The sequence below is a fragment of the Hippocampus guttulatus genome, chromosome 1, assembly GCF_054856545.1.
Source record: "Hippocampus guttulatus isolate MCC_2025c chromosome 1, RoL_Hgut_1.0, whole genome shotgun sequence".
Classification (NCBI taxonomy): domain Eukaryota; kingdom Metazoa; phylum Chordata; class Actinopteri; order Syngnathiformes; family Syngnathidae; genus Hippocampus; species Hippocampus guttulatus.
This window is the reverse complement of record NC_141261.1, coordinates 26947712-26965281: the sequence shown is the minus strand read 5'-3', so window position 1 is coordinate 26965281 and position 17570 is coordinate 26947712. Positions and strand designations below refer to the sequence as shown.

Sequence of the window (17570 nt, the reverse complement as noted above, 5' to 3'; positions counted from 1 at the left end):
CATCCATCCAGCTTCTACCGGTGGGACATGCCCGGAACACCTCACCAGGGAGGCGCTCAGGAGGCATCCGAATCAGATGCCCAAGCCACCTCATCTGGCTCCTCTCGATGTGGAGGAGAAGCGGCTCGACTCTGAGCCCCTCCCGGTTGACCGAGCTTCTCACCTTATCTCTAAGGGAGAGCCCGGACACCCTGCGGAGAAAATTCATTTCGGCCCCTTGTATCCGGGATCTCGTTCTTTTGGTCACGACCCATAGCTCGTGACAATAGATGAGGGTTGGAACGTAGATCGACCGGTAAATTGAGAGCTTCGCCCTTTGGCTCAGCTCCTTCTTCACCACGACAGACCGATACAACGTCCGCATCACAGCAGACGCTGCACCGATCCGCCTGTCGATCTCCCGCTCCCTCCTGCCCCCACTCGTGAACAAGACCCCAAGATACTTAAACTCCTCCACTTGGGGCAAGATCTCCTCCCCGACCTGGAGGGGGCACTCCACCCTTTCCCGACTGAGGACCATGGTTTCAGATTTGGAGGTGCTGATTTTCATCCCAACCGCTTCCCAAACGCTCCAGTGAGAGTTGGAGAGCCCTGCTTGAAGGAGCCAACAGTACCACATCATCTGCAAAAAGCAGAGATGCAATACTGAGGCCACTAAAACGGACCCCCTCAACGCTTCGGCTGCGCCTAGAAATTCTGTCCATAAAAGTTATGAACAAAACCGGCGACAAAGGGCAGCCTTGGCGGAGTCCTACCCCCACTGGAAACGATTCCGACTTACTGCCGGCAATGCGAACAAAACTCTGACATCGGTGGTATAGTGACCGAACAGCCCGTATCAGGGGGTTCGGTACCCCATACCAACGAAGCACCCCCCACAGAACTCCCCGAGGGACACGGTCAAAGGACAGCCCCACAACATCCAGAGCCTTGAGGAACTCCGGGCGGATCTCATCCACCCCTGGGGTCTTGCCACCGAGGAGCTTTTTAACCACATCGGTGACTTCAACCACAGAGATAGGAGAGCCCACCTCAGGGTCCTCAGACTCTGCTTCCTCCAAGGAAGACGTATTGGTGGAGATGAGGAGGTCTTCGAAGTACTCTGCCCACCGGTTCACAACGTCCCGAGTCGAAGTCAGCAGCGCCCCATCCCCACTGTACACAGTGTTAGTGGTGCACTGCTACCCCCTTCCCCCTCCTGAGACGTCGGATGGTGGACCAGAATTTCCTCGAAGCCGTCCGGAAGTCGGCTTCCATGGCCTCACCGAACTCTTCCCATGCTCGGGTTTTTGCCTCGGCGACCACCGAAGCTGCGTTCCGCTTGGCCAGTCGATACCCGTCAGCTGCCTTTGGGGTCCCACAGGCCATAAAGGCTCGATAGGACTCCTTCTTCAGCTTGACGGCATCCCTTACTGCTGGTGTCCACCAGCGAGTACGGGGGTTGCCGCCACGACAGGCACCAACCACCTTACGGCCCAGCATCTTCCCCCCACCATCGGAGCCTACTCACCACCAGGTGGTGATCAGTTGACAGCTCCACCCCTCTCTTCACCCGAGTGTCTAGAACATGCGGCCGCAAATCCGATGATACAACCACAAAGTCAATCATCGAACTGCGGCCTAGGGTGTCCTGGTGCCAAGTGCACATATGGACACCCTTATGTTTGAACAAGGTGTTCGTTATGGACAATCCGTGACGAGCACAGAAGTCCAATAACAAAACACCACTCGAGTTCTGATCGGGGGGGCCGTTCCTCCCAATCACGCCCCTCCAGGTCTCACTGTCATTGCCCACGTGAGCATTGAAGTCCCCCAGCAGAACAAGGGAGTCCCCAGCAGGAGTACTCTCCAGCACACCCTCCAAGGACTCCAAAAAGGGTGGGTATGCTGAGCTGCTGTTTGGTGCATATGCACAAACAACAGTCAGGACCCGTCCCCCCACCCGAAGGCGGAGGGAGGCAACCCTCTCGTCTACCGGTGTGAACCCCAATGTACAGGCACTGAGCCGGGGGGCAATGAGTATGCCCACACCTGCTCTGCGCCTCTCACCGTGAGCAACTCCAGAGTGGAAGAGAGTCCAACCCCTCTCGAGAGAACTGGTACGAGAACCCAGGCCGTGTGTGGAGGCAAGTCCGACTATATCCAGTCGGAAATTCTCTGCCTCACACACCAGCTCGGGCTCCTTCCCTGCCAGAGAGGTGACATTCCATGTCCCAAGAGCTAGCTTCTGCAGCCGAGGATCGGACCGCCAGGGTCCCCGCCTTTGGCTGCCGCCCAGCTCACACTGCACCCGACCCATTTGGCCCCTCTCATGGGTGGTGAGCCCATGGGAAGGGGGACCCACGTTGCCTCTTCGGGCTGTGCCCGGCCGGGCCCCATGGGTGTAGGCCCGGCCACCAGGCGCTTGCCAACGAGCCCCACCTTCAGGCCTGGCTCCAGAGGGGGGCCCCGGTGACCCGCGTCCGGGCAAGGAAAACTTAGATCCATTCATTGTAATCATCATCAGGGGTCTTTGAGCTGTGCTTTGTCTGGCCCACCACCTAGAACCTGTTTGCCATGGGTGACCCTGCCAGGGGCATAAAGCCCCAGACAACTTAGCTCCTCGGATCATTGGGACACACAAACCCCTCCACCACGGTAAGGTGATGCCTCACGGAGAGTTTACGAAAGAATATTACCCACAATTCTTTACGGCAGCATCATTTAAACTACCAATACCATAACGGACCTCAACATGAACGAAACAGAAAAAATAAACTAGATACAAAATAAGACTATGTTTGTAAAACAGAAATCACTGCCAACCTTAATGGGTGACCTGACATGGGGAGGTAGGAACAAGGGACAACCTTTTGTAGCGTGTCAAGTGCAGAAACATCTCTATAGAAGCTTGTGTGTGCCATTTTAAAATGCTTCTCCTGGCGCTTCAGATTTCCATTTTATTATGACCTGTATAATTTTTTTTAACAATGCCATCGGTGAATTGTAGATCAAACAAAGTGAATGAGAATCAACAAAAAATGGATGTATCTCAACGGCTCCGCTCGCTACCTGCAATTGCAGACTGCTGACTGCTATCAACTTCCTGTGATGCAGGTCATGCGCCCATGTAGATGAAAAGGTGACCTACTTTTTCATTTGATCATTTTTCAATCTTTCTTTTGGTTTTTGTTTCGTGAAAGTAAAACCGATAAGATGTTTATTGTGCAGTACACACAAAAATATATATTAATAACACACAAAAAGACACAGAATTATTCCCCCCCCCCTCGCATTTCTCCCGTCACCCCCCACGGTTGACTTGAGACCAGTCCATGGATTACTGGTCAACCGCGACCGACCGGTTGGGCACTCCTGATTTAAAGCAAGTGGACAGTGACGCAGTTGACGGACAACGCAAAGACAGTCGCATTTCACGCTCAGGACTTTAAAAAATAAGGTTAAAAAATACACTCACTTAAAAAATGCTAATACATCTTTTTATGGCAAGTGGATAATCAACGGGACCAAGAAATATACGTTTAAAGCAAAAGGAAAGATATGGCTTATGTAAGCAAAACTCGTCATCGCACGATGATGTCAGTTAGGAAAAGTGGAGTTGAATTGATTTGAACCGGTGCTGTGCTTTCCTGCCTTTGAAAGGAGGCATTTTTTTCATCTCTCCTTGACCGGATGATGTCGTCCTAGAAAGGTGGCAGAAAGGTTCGGAGATTTCATTTTCCGAAGAGGTCCATTGTCTGCCGAGTTACTGTATGCGGAAGTGAGTGTATGAGGACGTTCTGATGGCTGTGCTGCCTTTAGCTTTAGCTTTGGTGTATGCAGAGTGACGGCATCAGTTGAGGCCATCGGCAGGTCAGCAAGAATAGGCTTGTGTGTTGACTGTATTTTGTTCGATGTTTGTTCAATAACCAACAACTACCCAAACCACCTGTTATGAATTACAGTCTGTTCTAACTAGTGCCAGTAAGCCAAGTTAAATTAGTGGACAATGTTTATTCTAGCAGAGACTGTACAGTCGAGTAAGTTAAGACAGTTGCACAAAAGGCATTTTGCACTTAGGCTTCTTTTATGATGTGTGAAATTATCCCAAACTTTGGTCAATCTGTGCCTGTTACGCACGCTTTCCTTATGGCTTGTGGTTATTGCTTGGTGAGTCAGCAGTAACAATCCATATAGAAAAATACTCGTATATCACTACAAAATCCGACAATATGGCAAGTAATCAGTAAAACCGGTGATATAGCAAGAGACAGCTGACGTATGTGCGAGGGTTTTCCACGCCATCCTCCTACATTCCAAAATCTGCCATTAGCCTGTGCCTCTGTGGGTCTGATCTCACGGGCAATCCAAAAGTGACCCTCTTTTTGCACAACAGTACTCACCAGTTCCACTTGTGAACTGCCGTTGCAGTTTTAGACGTCTCACAAACCAAATCATTGCATTTATCACAAAGGAGATATTACGAACCTTTGGTGTTCTCCAGATCTTGAGAGGCAATGACAAAGCCAAAACCCTCCCCTGGTTTTCTCTTCAGCTCCACATCAAACCCTCTCAGTGGTCGAACCCTTTCATCTTCTCGTATTTCCAGTCCTGAATCGGGTTTTGTGACTCTACCGGCGTCATCCTCCAGACCTGTACTGATCCAGTCTTTGGGCTCCATGGTCAAGGTGACCGGAATGGACTCCAAGAAGCTGGTGCTCTGGATCAGCGAAGAACTCGTGGGGGCGGTGGATGGCGGTGTGCCGAATGACGTACGTGGAACAGGTAAGTCATCAGTGAGGATGGATGTGTCGACCGAGCCACCGGGTGGAGGAGGGGGGCGGAGCAGAGGAGGGGGGAGTCTCCGAAGGGAGCTGGGGGAGATGATGGATTGATAGATGCCTGATGATGATGAAAGAGACAAAAAAATAGTCAGAAATAAGCAACCGCTTAACAGTGACTTGAAAGCAAATGTTTGACATTTTTACCTCCCCTATACACCAACAGTGTGACTTCTCCCTGTTTGGTGTGCTCCTGAAGGACAGTTTGTACCTGCAAAAACAATAGGTACAGTATGCAGATGGGACAAATTTAGTCGCACTCTACGTAGAGCATTCACTGGCAGCCATTTTGGCAGTGGTCACTTGTCTTTTAACAGTTTCTCGTGGTTTTATTGTCTTCCATTCTTTAGTTATCAGCAGTTCAACATGGGTTGGTTTAACCAAAAAGGGTTGGCTTGATATTGACAGACAAACTGTCATCCTCCATGCCGAGCCATTGAAAAACGTATTTGGCAGTGAACGGTTGGATTCCAGTTGCAGAACATCAACATCCAGGGCAGTGAATGAGCGAAGTAGAGATACAAAAAGACTTTGGAAAACATTGAAATACTGATGCAATCCCTGTACTGAAGTAAAAGTACAGATTCTGAAATGTGAATAAGTACTGTACCGAAAAAAATTAAAACATCAAAATGATTTTTGTTGTTGTTCGTATACTGTACAATATAGGCGACCATTTTTGATAACTTGGCATAACTGAAAGAGACTCCAGGCAAAATAGTTTGCTTCTTTTCTTAAATTTACTTAAAGCATACGGTACATGGAAAAAATACTTTTGCTAAATAACAACATGTGAATGTTGTGTAGACTGTATGTGTATTATCAATGTAAGTTAAAATAAAATAAAACAATTTTGTGAGCAGAGATTTCTCTGTCATTTACGTAGTTTATTTCAGAATTTGTACTTTTGTTTTTTTTATTTTTTTACTTGAGTGCAGGATTTGAATCAGTACTTCTGGGTTGATCGGTCTTTTTTTCCCCCCTCAAATACAGAGTGAGGACATTTGTCACCTTTGACATATCTATAAAGCAGAGTTTGAGGTAAATTTCTCCTTGAGGGATTAAAATGGCTATAAAAAGTAGTCAATGCCATCTCTGGAGAAATTGCATGCAAATGTGGAAAAACTGAAGCCGACCTGAAATGATTTGAAATGAATTGTGGAATGATGTCGGTGATGCAGAAAGATTTGATAAAAATGTCTTAGTTTGGGGCTTTCATTCTGGGTGAAAAATCTGCAATGGTGGGAGATTTTGAACTGTCAAAAAGTAATAGCCTGGATGGGGAGAACATTTTTCATTACCTCCATTCATTCAAAGCAGTCGTTACTTTAACGTGATCAAACGTTTCCTACCTGAGCAAGGCTGAGACTCTGCACGTCAGCTCCATTTATTTTGACAATAGCATCCCCTGGCTGCAGAGTGTTGCACTGCTTCCTGTCCCAAACTCTCCTGACGACCGTCGTCCCGCCCCCCGGCCCGCCGCCCATCATGCTGAAACCCAGGCCTTTGTCTGCCTCAGTCTGCGCCAACGCTACCGGCACCAACTCGCCTCCGCCGAACCCGCCGCCGGCACGGGCCATCTTGTGGGGGCTGGCCATGGGGCTGTGGTTCCCATGGAGACCATTAAAGCCGCGGTGGCGGGGGCTCTCTGGTGTCGGAGGAGGTCGGAGGTGAGAGGGCTGCGGTCTGAAGAGGCGGGCGTGAGCGCTGCGGGGCCCGCCAGGGGACGACGAGGGCCTCTTAGGCGACAGAGGCAGCGGGAGGCGAGACACGGGCAGCGTACAAGTGGATAGGTCGCTCTCCGATGACTTGATGGATGTGCCGTACCGTAAATGATGCTGGGGGGTTGACAACGAGTTGTTGTTGTGATTACGAATCATTGATGCCCTGACGAGGAAAAAGAAAAGTGTTTCGGAAAGGAATCATTACTTTTACAATTTTTTGCTTTATATATTTGATGTAAAATGTGTTGAAGCATCAATGAAATTATGTTGATTCATTATTACAGTTCGCCATCATCTATTTGCAATTTATTATTCGTGATATTCACCATTTTTTTCTTTTTCTTTTTTGCTGATCCTATCGGAAACAATTGCAGCTCAAAATCTTACCAATTACTAACTCGCATCAAGGAAGTATAGTGAAGGGATACAACTCCACTGCTTAAGATATTTTTATGTAAGGGCAGGAATAATTTCAGCTTGGGTTATAAACAGAAATTGTAGAGTGTCTATGCTGCATGTGTCTAGTAACGAGCAATACAAATCACAGATTTTTGTGATATAGCAGGCATCAAACCATCCATTTTCCGATCCGCTTTATCCTCACAAGGGTGGGGGGTGCTGCAGCCTATCCCAGCTGTCTTCGGAACACCCTCAACTGGTCGCCAGCCAATCGCAGGGCACACACAGATGAACAACCATCCACGCTCACCTAGGGACAATTTAGTGTGTTCAATCAGCCTGCCATGCATGCTTTTGGAATGTGGGAGGAAGCCGGAGTACCCGGAGAAAACCCATGCAGGCCCGGGGAGAACATGCAAACTACACACAGGAATGCCTGAGCTGGAATTGAACCCGCGCTAACCACTGGACCACCGGGCTGCCCATATAGCAGGCATTTCTGCGAAAAACAAGCACTAGATGGGTTTCACCCCTCATTTGACCGGATGTGAATTGTTTTTCCATTTGACTGTCATTGCTGTACAGCTCCGCAGCGCTTGTGGGGTTTTTTTTGCGCCTCTAATGGGCAGCATTTTACACAGCCCCGCTCTGTTCAGCAGAGAGATCGGTGCTGTTGGACAGTCTGCGGCTGGATGGATGCAAGGCTTGAGGAGCCGACGATGAGAAGAAAGGAGCGTCAGCGCAGAGCGGCGATGCGGATGTGGAACTGGGAGTCGCGGCTTGGAGTTGAAGCAGATTACGTGGGACAGGAGAAGAGAGCCAATCTCTTTTCGTCAATGGACGCTACAGCTTCGTGTTTGCTTTCAAAACTTAGCTTGTAGCAGACGTGTGCACGTTTTCAGCATGACGTCTCTGATTCACTGGTGAAAGGACACTTGGATCCTCTCCTCTTTCATCTAGAACTGCTTCAGACAACAAAGTGTATGCAGAAAAGTGGTGAAGATTGCACGACTGTCTGTGTCTTGTGTGTTGTGTTTTTCTTTGTTATTTTGACTTCAAGATGGCGCCGCGAGAGTGGCTGCCTTTCCAGCAGCTCCTATATTTTGTTCTTCTACTTCTTCCTTTCATAACTTTGCTGCTGTGAATTGGGAAGTTCTCCATTGCGAGACGAATAAAGGTTTTCTTATCTTACCTTATTTGTTATTGGTGATTTGTGTGAATATCCCTTGCATGTACGGATAACATGCATTCAGGTGCACACATGTTGTACAGTGTTCCCTTGTTGTTTTGGCTGTGTTATCATTTATCACTTGGGAGTTACTGATGGCATACTTTGTTTTTTTGTAGACGAGATAACATTTTAGTTTGCTTTCATTTTTATGTACAGTTGATCCTCGCATACCTGTGGTTCAGCACCCAAGGATTCACATATTTACAGATTTTTTCTTTCAATATTTCATTTTTTTGGGGCGGGGGGACTTTAAACACTGATTGGCGGTAAATCATTACTTTTTCAATAATTTTGGGAGAAAAAACATTGCATTTACTATGTAATGTATCTTCAGTGTAATGGGTGTCAATTGTCCGTGGATTTTTGCTTTTTGGGGTTCCGCCCAGTTGCTCTCCCTTGAAACAGCGGAGGTCCACTGTAATTTTTTCTTTGCCTCTGTAAATCAGGTGTCTCCAAATTGCGGCCCAGGGGGCCATTTGCGGGCCACGAGCATTAAAGTTTCAATGTTTTTGCGACCCTACCTTTTTTTTGCTGTGTCACTGGGCGTTTTGTGTGTGTGTGTGTGTGTGTGTGTGTGTGTGTGTGTGTGTGTGTGTGTGTGTGTGTGTGTGTGTGTGTGTGTGTGTGTGTGTGTTTTAATCACTTATGGGCTATAGTAGTCCAGGCTCCTGATAGCTTTAGGCGAAATGTAATTCTGAAGTGACACCAAGTGGAAGGAAAAAAGAAATCCTGTCATTCAGTCCCAGTCATGTCTTTTTCAAAACCTGCCGTAAAAAGGCGGCTTGGCGACGAGAACAGCCTATTTCAAGAAAAACAAGATGAATGGGGTTTCTTTGTTGAGTACAGAGGCCCACTGTCACGTCTTAAATGAATAGAGAGAGTTGGGGTGCTTACGAAACTAGCCGTCATGACTCAACTTGACATCCTGAGGAGTTTGCAAAGTAACATGGAGATGAGAGAGAGGACCGGCTCACCAGACTTGTTCATCTTGTGAAGAACCGTTCGTTTTCTGAACTGTTAATAATAAAGATTGAGAAAATTGGATTAGTTGTCCTTTTTTGAGTACTTGAACCCCATATTAGTGGAACACTTGATGCGGCCCAGACAGATCCAGATTCTTTCGCCAGCAGCCCCCACAAAAGTTGATTTTGATACCCCTGCTGTAAGTTATTACTTCAATTCAGTGTTGACTGGGAGCAACCGAGCATGAATTTTTCACAATCATTAACTTACACATGCCAGATGCACGGAGTTGGCGCTCATCATCTTTGTTTTAGGTGCTTTGCCACCATCTCATCGTAACTATACATAAGTATTAAACCCTTTTAGGGAGGGTTGTCGATTATTTACAGATAGTCACTATGCCTATGCCCGCCACTCTGTGCATCCCGGATCCCTTTATCGGGTGTATCTTACCTGTGTGAGCCGATAGCAGAGACAACTTCACTGTCACTCTGGCTGGCCAGCGTCGGGTCAAGCGACTGCACTTGGGCTAAAGTTCTCAGGGAACGAGGCGGGCGTGTCAAGGGCGGTGAGGCGGCGTTGCTCAAACTGGAGCGTCTCAGTGACGACTGTCTGCTGGCAAAGGACGTGGCGTTTCCATTGGCATCGAGAATCATGCCGGGCTCCACGTAATCGCCGTGGAGGTCGTTCAAGTGGCGGATCTGTGGAGTAGGCGTCAGCCGGCGAGGTAGATGGTGAAGAGGCTCAGGCTGCGAGGTGGTGGGAAGTAGGACGGCGTCATCGCTGTCCGGCAAGCGCTCTATGGGGCACCCGTCATGGTTGTATAGCATGGGGTATCCTCTTCTGATGGCGATATCCACACCGTGGCCCACTGGGACAGACTTGAGCATCTCCACCGCCTTTTTGTGAGACACTCCCAACATGCAAACGTCATTGATGTACACCAGAATGTCCGCTGCCAAAGCACAAAGACACATGAAAAATGACCAGATGATGACAAGATGTTGCTTTGACAGTACAGTATTCATATTTTTCTTAGCAGCGTATTTCTGTGGGACTTCAAGACCACACTGAATTTATTTCATCCATATATATATATATATATATATATATATATATATATGGTACAATATAAGACTGGAACTTGTGAAAAAAATATCAAAATTGAAAACATCAGGAAATTCAAAAAAAACAGAACAAAATTGTTATAGAAATATCAGTACGTCATAGAAAATAAACTGCCTACTGACACATGCACTTACATGTTCGAAAAGGGGTGACAGAATGTGGGAACTTATCTATTCCTGGCCCCTCTTTATTCTATTTTTAATATATCCTCAGGATTGAGGACTATTCATCTAAACATAAAATAGAATAATACTATATGGCAGTGGTCCTCAACTAGAAATGCTGTAGGTCCACTTTTTTTATTATTTTTTTAAATAAGACCAAGGTGCGGTCCCATGCACGGCGGTCATGGGGAGCAGGGCTATATGCCCATTTAGTATGGTCAAGCCAAGCTTATACAAATCAACACTCCTCACAACCAACCAATAATGGGGTGCATGAAAATAACAATTATTCACTTTGCCAGTACACAGCAAATAATGAGAGGTATTGTGTTGAGGCACAGGAACTCTTTTATTTTGTTAAGTTGTGCCTGCTTAATAATAGAAATAGCCCTTTTAGGGAAATAAGACATTTTTACTTTAACTTTGTTAAACAGTAGTTGTCTTTTTTTCCCTTAATTTAACAAAAGCAAAACAAAATACTCATTCTACCAAAATAAATACTAAACATGAAAACAAAAATATCATTTTCATTTGTACAATTCCCCTTTTCACATCCCCTCTGAAATCACTGAAAAATATATCAGAAGAGGAGTTAAGAAACATTTTAAATACTGACACAAGGGAGCACAGGAATGTGCAGTGCTGTTCTTCCACTAAAGGTGAATGCAATGTCTGAGGCATGCAACTATTATTTGAGGATGCCATTGGGATGTTCATTTACCATGTTGCGGTGTTCTGCTGTTAAACAGCTGCAAAGATCCCCGGGTAGACGGGAGCAAAACTGCACACAATCGAAACCTGTCTGTGTGCGGCTCTCCTGGGCTGAAGCTGTGAGCACACTGTGGCGTCGCGCATGCGTCTGTTTCCCGACACAATCATCCATTTTGAATGCGTGTGTATTGGGATAGACGTGTGCTGACGCTTATGTATGGGCACACCTTAAGTTCAGAGGAGCCAATCAGCGCATCGTTATCGCCGACATGCCCTGCTCAGCCAGGGTCTCCAGTTAGTCAAACATTATACACACACAGTCGCACTGCTGCGGTCCTCTGCAATACATCTGTTCGTGCACGCAAAGAATACAACGGATAATTTTAACATGCGATCGCGGTAATGCGCAGATTATAGTCCAAAAATATAAAATGTATGACGTAAAAATCACTTTATAATTTATTATTTTATACAATTTGCCGAAGGTCCGGACAGAGGAGGTCGGCGGTCCGGTCGTGGATCGCGGTCCGCCAGTTGAGGAAGGCTGCTATATGGAGTACTCCAATTTCCAATACATCTTGTTACAATACCACATCTAAATACCACTATAGAGTGTGGTGACACACGGGCCATGTAGCGGAAGGGCGTTACGTTCCATTTCAGAAGAATGTGGCACACACCAAAATGGCTGACACTACATTTCCCAGCATGCCTCAAAACCGCAACAGGTGTGGCTACTCAAGCCGCTTGATTAAAGCAGGCATGGCAGGGTGGAAAAGGGAAGAAGTAAACGAGTCAACTGTTCAGTGAACCACCAGTGGAAGGAATCTTGGGAGTTTAAACTGGGCAAAGCATTAATAAATCTGAGGGTGAGAAGCTGAAATGTCAAACCGAGTTTGAATTTAACATGGAAATTCCTATTTAGCGCACTGCAGTCTTACCAGATGCGACAGTGATTTAATTGTCCCAATATGCTACACTTATATCCAATCTTATTCCACTTTTTCCCTTGACTCCAGAAAAAGGAAATTGACTTTGCAAATGTCTCGTTGAGCTGGAGTGCTCCTGTTGAAAAGCGTCGCGACAAAATAGGCCGCCGCCTTTCGGTATTTTGTGCGGGTGTGGGCAATCCAAGCGACTAATCCTCAAACGCAGCCTATTAACAGATATCGACTTGATCAGTCCCTGCAGGCTGTCTGCACTCTGCTTCCCTTCAGTGTTGATACCAACTTATTCAGACATTTCTGTGCCGGCGTGTTTACATACGTCAGTGAGTCGCAAATTGCATATGCGCGCGATATGATCGGCAGATTAGAGTGCGGCAACCAGGGGGATTAACGACTGATTACGATACGCGGTACACTTGCTGCAGGAGATCAGCAATTTTCAGTATAATCCCAAAGACTTTGGACAGAGAAAGGAGGAGAGAATATGTTTAGCGTTCTTCACAATAGTTCAGGTCCTTACAGTGCAAAATGTGCTCTTAGAGCATGTTTTTTTGAGGCGTTGGTGGGCCGCGAGAAGTTCATTGGTGGTGAAGTTGTCATGGCAATGTTTCCAATTTCATCTTTGAATTTTTACAGTGGTGCCTTTAAAATAGGAGTAACCTGACTTGCAAGTTTCTTTGAGATCTGAGCTGTCGTGCGGATGACATTTTTGTTTGAATTGTGTTGTTCACCTCTCAGTGGAAATGGAAGTAGCAGTTGAGAGTGAGGCGTGCATGTCGTTGATTCAGCTTAGCAGGATGAGCATAGTACCTCTACAATTCAGTAAGTATTATACTGAAGGAGTGGATAAATATTAAGGGTAAGATATTGAATGCTAAAACTGATGAACTGATCTAATTCATTAGAATTGACTTTGTAAATCAATATATAAAAATTAAGGAAAAAACATTTATTTACATTCTATTGTATTATGTTGTTAATGGGCATTTTTCGTAGACTGTACAGTACTTCAATATTCTACTGCGCTATTTCGTTCTTAAAACATGTTACAAAAAACTGGAAAGGATTCCTTGCATTTCTGTTCTTGTCATTGGGGAAAGTTGGCTTGAGAGTTGAGTGATTTAGCATTGTCACAGAAGCAGAGGTGGGAAACATTAATTGACACTTTCGAATACAATGATTCAAGTAATTTGTTAAAGTAAAAGCAGTTCACCAAATGATTGCTTGAGTAAAAGTAATTGTTAATTTGGTGGAACAGAGTCATGTCTCTCGGGCAAACTACTTTTGTAAAATAGATCACACAAGCAAATATTGTAGAGAAAATACAAGTGGTGAGTGGAATAAGACGCAATGCAACTGAATAAATGTTATACCGTATTTCTAAACAAAAATATTTGATTTGAAGAATTAAAAACAAGTACAATTTATCCAAACAGCTACTTGGGTAAATGTAATGAAGTAATTGCAGCTCATGACATCCCACCTCCGCACGGAACAAATCAAGGTAGCCCTGAATTGGTGGTAGCGTAGAGCTGCACTGCACCACACCAACTTTCACCTTGCATCTTTCAGTGCGATGCCCTGCAGTTCTGCATCTGTGTACCTAATTACGTGGCTGCTGAGTGCACAGTCACCTGTCTTGAGGGCTGAGGGTCCGATTGAAGTCACACTATAGACCTGAAGGAACTCTCTTGGCTTGCTGCCTCCAACGATGTTGAAGCCAAAGCCCCTGGCGCCCTTGATCAGATGTGTGCGCACAAGAAAACCCTGAAGCTCCTCTGGGTACTCTGTGAACCCTGGAAAGAAGTGACCCCAAAAAAAAAAAAAGAACGTGAGATAGCGTGGACGTTTACCTCAGAGGAACGTCAATCATAAAAGTGCAGCAGAGAAAAGATGGCCATGGGTTGAGCATTAGTGCAAAAGAACAGTAAGACACTTTCAGTTGTTTGTGCAACTTAACGGTTGTTGACAAGTTTTAAGACTGAGGGAAGAGAGAGAATCAAAGTGTGCAGGATGGCATTTCCCCAAAATCGATGACATGGCCATAAACTGAGCGCATTCATCCATTTTCCACATCACTCATCCTGATTGGGATTGTGGCTGGGCTTGAGCAAATTCCAGCTCACTTTGGGTGAGAGGTGCCATGCTCATTGGACTGGCCGCCAGACAATCACATCATGCATATATGCTGTACCTGTAGCAAAATCAGCCATTCACGCAATCATCCTATGGATGGGAACCAGCTCTTTTGGAAAACCTGTTCCCAGTAATTCAGTTCCCCAGAATTCTTTGTTTGCTTCAGTATTACCGATTCCTGACTGGGGATCTGCAACTGGCGGGGCCGTTTTAAGCGTGTGTTTCTGGAACTTAATTAGCTTCACGTCACAGAGTAAACGACTGAAGAGCGAGGAGGAAAAAAAAAAGTGTTGAGAACCGGTCGTCAGAGGGGATTTGTTGTGTTGGAGGTCTGAGCGGTGTTATGCGACGATGCTCACCTCTCTTGGACGATGCGGCGACTTTCTTTGGAGGCGGCAGTTTATAAAAAGGGGGTTCTATAATTGTGCTGAAGGTCACTTGAGAAAAAAACCCCGTATCAAATATATTCTTTTCTTACACTCCCATGGAAAGTTTCCAATTTCGAATACAGTGAACCACCACTTCATACTGGTGCCAGGGAACTGTGTTGGCATGAGGAGTTCCATTTTAAACAAAAGTGCTTTTGCTGCCATGCTGTGGCATCTCGAGGCAAATATGCATATAAACCATAGGAGGCAGAGTTGCATCAAGTACTGACAGATTTTCACTATATACCGCAAGACTCGGTCCATACCCCCCATCAAATTTCACTGTACAGTAAACCACCCCTTTGTCGCAGGGATTACGTTCCAGACCACCCCGCAATGAGTGAAATATGCAACATAGAAATACCCTTTTTAAATACTTTGTTAAAAAGATTTTTATGGCATTTCTGACATGGTTTTAAGATCTTTAAGCACACTTAAAATGATACAAACACATTTAGAAATGATAAATTGACAAAGAGGCGCACAAAGCTCGCGGGCTCACATCCACAGGGGGCTAAATATCGTTAGAAGTCTTGCCTGTCTCCTTCCTCCGTTTAGTCAGTAGTTAACTATGCTTTTGGTATTATCTTTGTTTCATAATGGCGAAGCGGACCTCAGAAAGCAGTTGTCTGTTTGAGTGTGTGTTGGCGAATGCACAAGTCAATTCGTGTCGGGCAGAACACTTTGACGTTACAATTGGTTCCTGCTAATAATCGCCACTTGATGGCATTGGATCACGAACAGGGAAACAACGCAATGGGGAATATGAAGAGACTGTAACACACCATATATCAGGCGCATCGGATTATAAGGCGCACTATCGGCTTTTGAGAAAATTGAATGCTTTCAGGTGTGCCTTACAGCGCGGAAGATATGGTAATATGAAACGTAAGACTTTTAAGATACTATAACTATGGCCACGGCGTGGGACAGAATTGCCTGTGGGATGGTCAACTCATGCCAAGAATGTAAAGTGATTGACAGCAAAATCAAGAAATTGGTTGTTGTTTTTTAAAATTCTTATAGGCTCTTGAGTACCGTAGGCCACTGCGCTTCAGGCCTAGTAAGATCGTGGGTAAAGGCGGGTTTACTGTGTTTACAACATTCCTAAACTTAAATTCCCTTGGAAATGTATTCGAAACTTTCAGGAAATTCACCAAAAATGTTCCCTCATTTTATGCAACGAGTCACGTGATGAATGTCATGAAATAATGTGTCGACCGTGCCGCCAGCCTTGGTTGAAGAGCCTGGCGCCGTGCCATGGACGCAGCGCTTTCGTCCTTAATCAGTCAGCCGTCCCGTTTCAGCCAAAAGCTCATTCCATCTCATTTGACTTCAACCAGCTGGCTGTGGCTGTTATTTCCGTGCTTGACAAACACAGGCTGCTCTGCAGAGAAACGTGCCACCGCTGTCCTGATAATAACATGCTCAAGTGGCAAGGAAAGAATGAAAGAAAGACACAAAGAGGCTCACATTTGTTTTTGTAGATCGACTCCCTGCTCGGTGCTCGAGGACTCTGCCAGCTGGTCGTCTTGTGGCTTTTGGAGGCAAAATGGAAAGTAAATGAAAAGGAGCACATAGACACACATGCACCTGGAAGACTGTACATTAATGAGCGTTTGCCTCTACATCCGATATGCATCATTGGAGTTCAGGGTCAGTATCAAGAAAATACTGGAAAAAGTTAAGAGACCAAAACTAAATAAATATGTACTGTAAATAGACGGGTTGAAGGCTTTTGACCATATTTCACTTTCTGTGAATAACTGCTCTGTCTGACAATATTCGTACAGCGGTGACTTGAGATACGAGCTGATTTCATAACTTCAAAACGGTCATACGGTGGGTATCCCATATCATTTTTCCATCTTGATATGAATGGAAATACCATTAATCTGTTCCAGCCTTCCCCCAAAAACCAACAAAAAAGCTTGTAATGTCACTTTATCATGTTGCAAAATGATACCGTAATGACAATTCAATATAATGTAAAGCTATTACATACAGTAGTTGCTACATTTTCTTTTTTATTTTTTTGCTTTAATTCAATGGCCATTCTGCTGCTCCTTCTTGTGTGCATGCCTTGGCCACCGAACGGCAGTTCAGTACAGACAGACATATATACTGTGTAGAAACAGATCTGAGCTTCTAAGTACTGTAGTAATGTTGTTCTTCACAGAAGATAAAGAATGGATGCTTAAGTATTGTATTATCTGTCTACATGGTGCTCTACTGTTTGTTATCAGTCCCTTAAAAGGCATATTTATTGTCATTAATGAAAAATAATTACCGGTACATCACTAAAACTAAAATTTAAAAAAACAATTTCATTAACAAAGTAAAATAAAAAGGAAAATGCTTTTTAAAACACGAAAAGTAACTGAAACGACATCACACATTTATAAAACAAACTAAAAGTAACAATAATTACAACAATAATGTATTTGCAATTAAAATCAGACATGAGCTTTCGAGGTTCATCTCAAATGGATGTCTTTTGTCAGGTCAAACAATTGTTTGAGGATTGTACTTAAACAATATTTAATGCCCAGATTTGATCTTGCAATCAGCAAATACTCAATAAAGACTTAAAAAATGTAAAAATAATACTAATAAAAACTAGACTAAAACTAATCATAAAAGATGCTCTAAAAATTAAACGCTAAAACAGAATAAAAATGAACAATAACGAAAAATCCCAAACCTTTTAACAAGGTTATAATACTGCCACAAAGATGCTGTTTGTGAGTCTCTCTATGGTGTTGTGCATTGTTTGTTAGCATTAAGCTAAACAGACTTATCTAAAGCGAAGTGAGGTGGTTGTCAAAAATCCATACCGTAATGCTGTAATGCCTTGTTGAAGCGGAAATCGCATTAAAAAGCGTGAAGCCTCTATTTTGAACACTTGTTCACTATCCA

At 44.9% G+C, this 17570-nt stretch overlaps 1 protein-coding gene and 1 long non-coding RNA gene across 2 annotated transcripts in view; one reads left to right on the top strand and one right to left on the bottom strand.

The window, feature by feature from the left end:
• Nucleotides 1–17570, bottom strand: part of magixb (MAGI family member, X-linked b) — an 86832-nt gene that overhangs the window by 24907 nt on the left and 44355 nt on the right. The window contains 6 exon segments of the mRNA XM_086123681.1: nt 4468–4881; nt 4968–5031; nt 6173–6707; nt 9591–10092; nt 13722–13883; nt 16125–16189. Coding sequence (XP_085979807.1) covers nt 4468–4881; nt 4968–5031; nt 6173–6707; nt 9591–10092; nt 13722–13883; nt 16125–16189 — 1742 coding nt within the window.
• Nucleotides 6350–8134, top strand: LOC147211211 (uncharacterized). The gene is made up of 2 exons (XR_015102259.1): nt 6350–6490; nt 7600–8134. It is a non-coding gene; the product is annotated as an uncharacterized LOC147211211 (long non-coding RNA).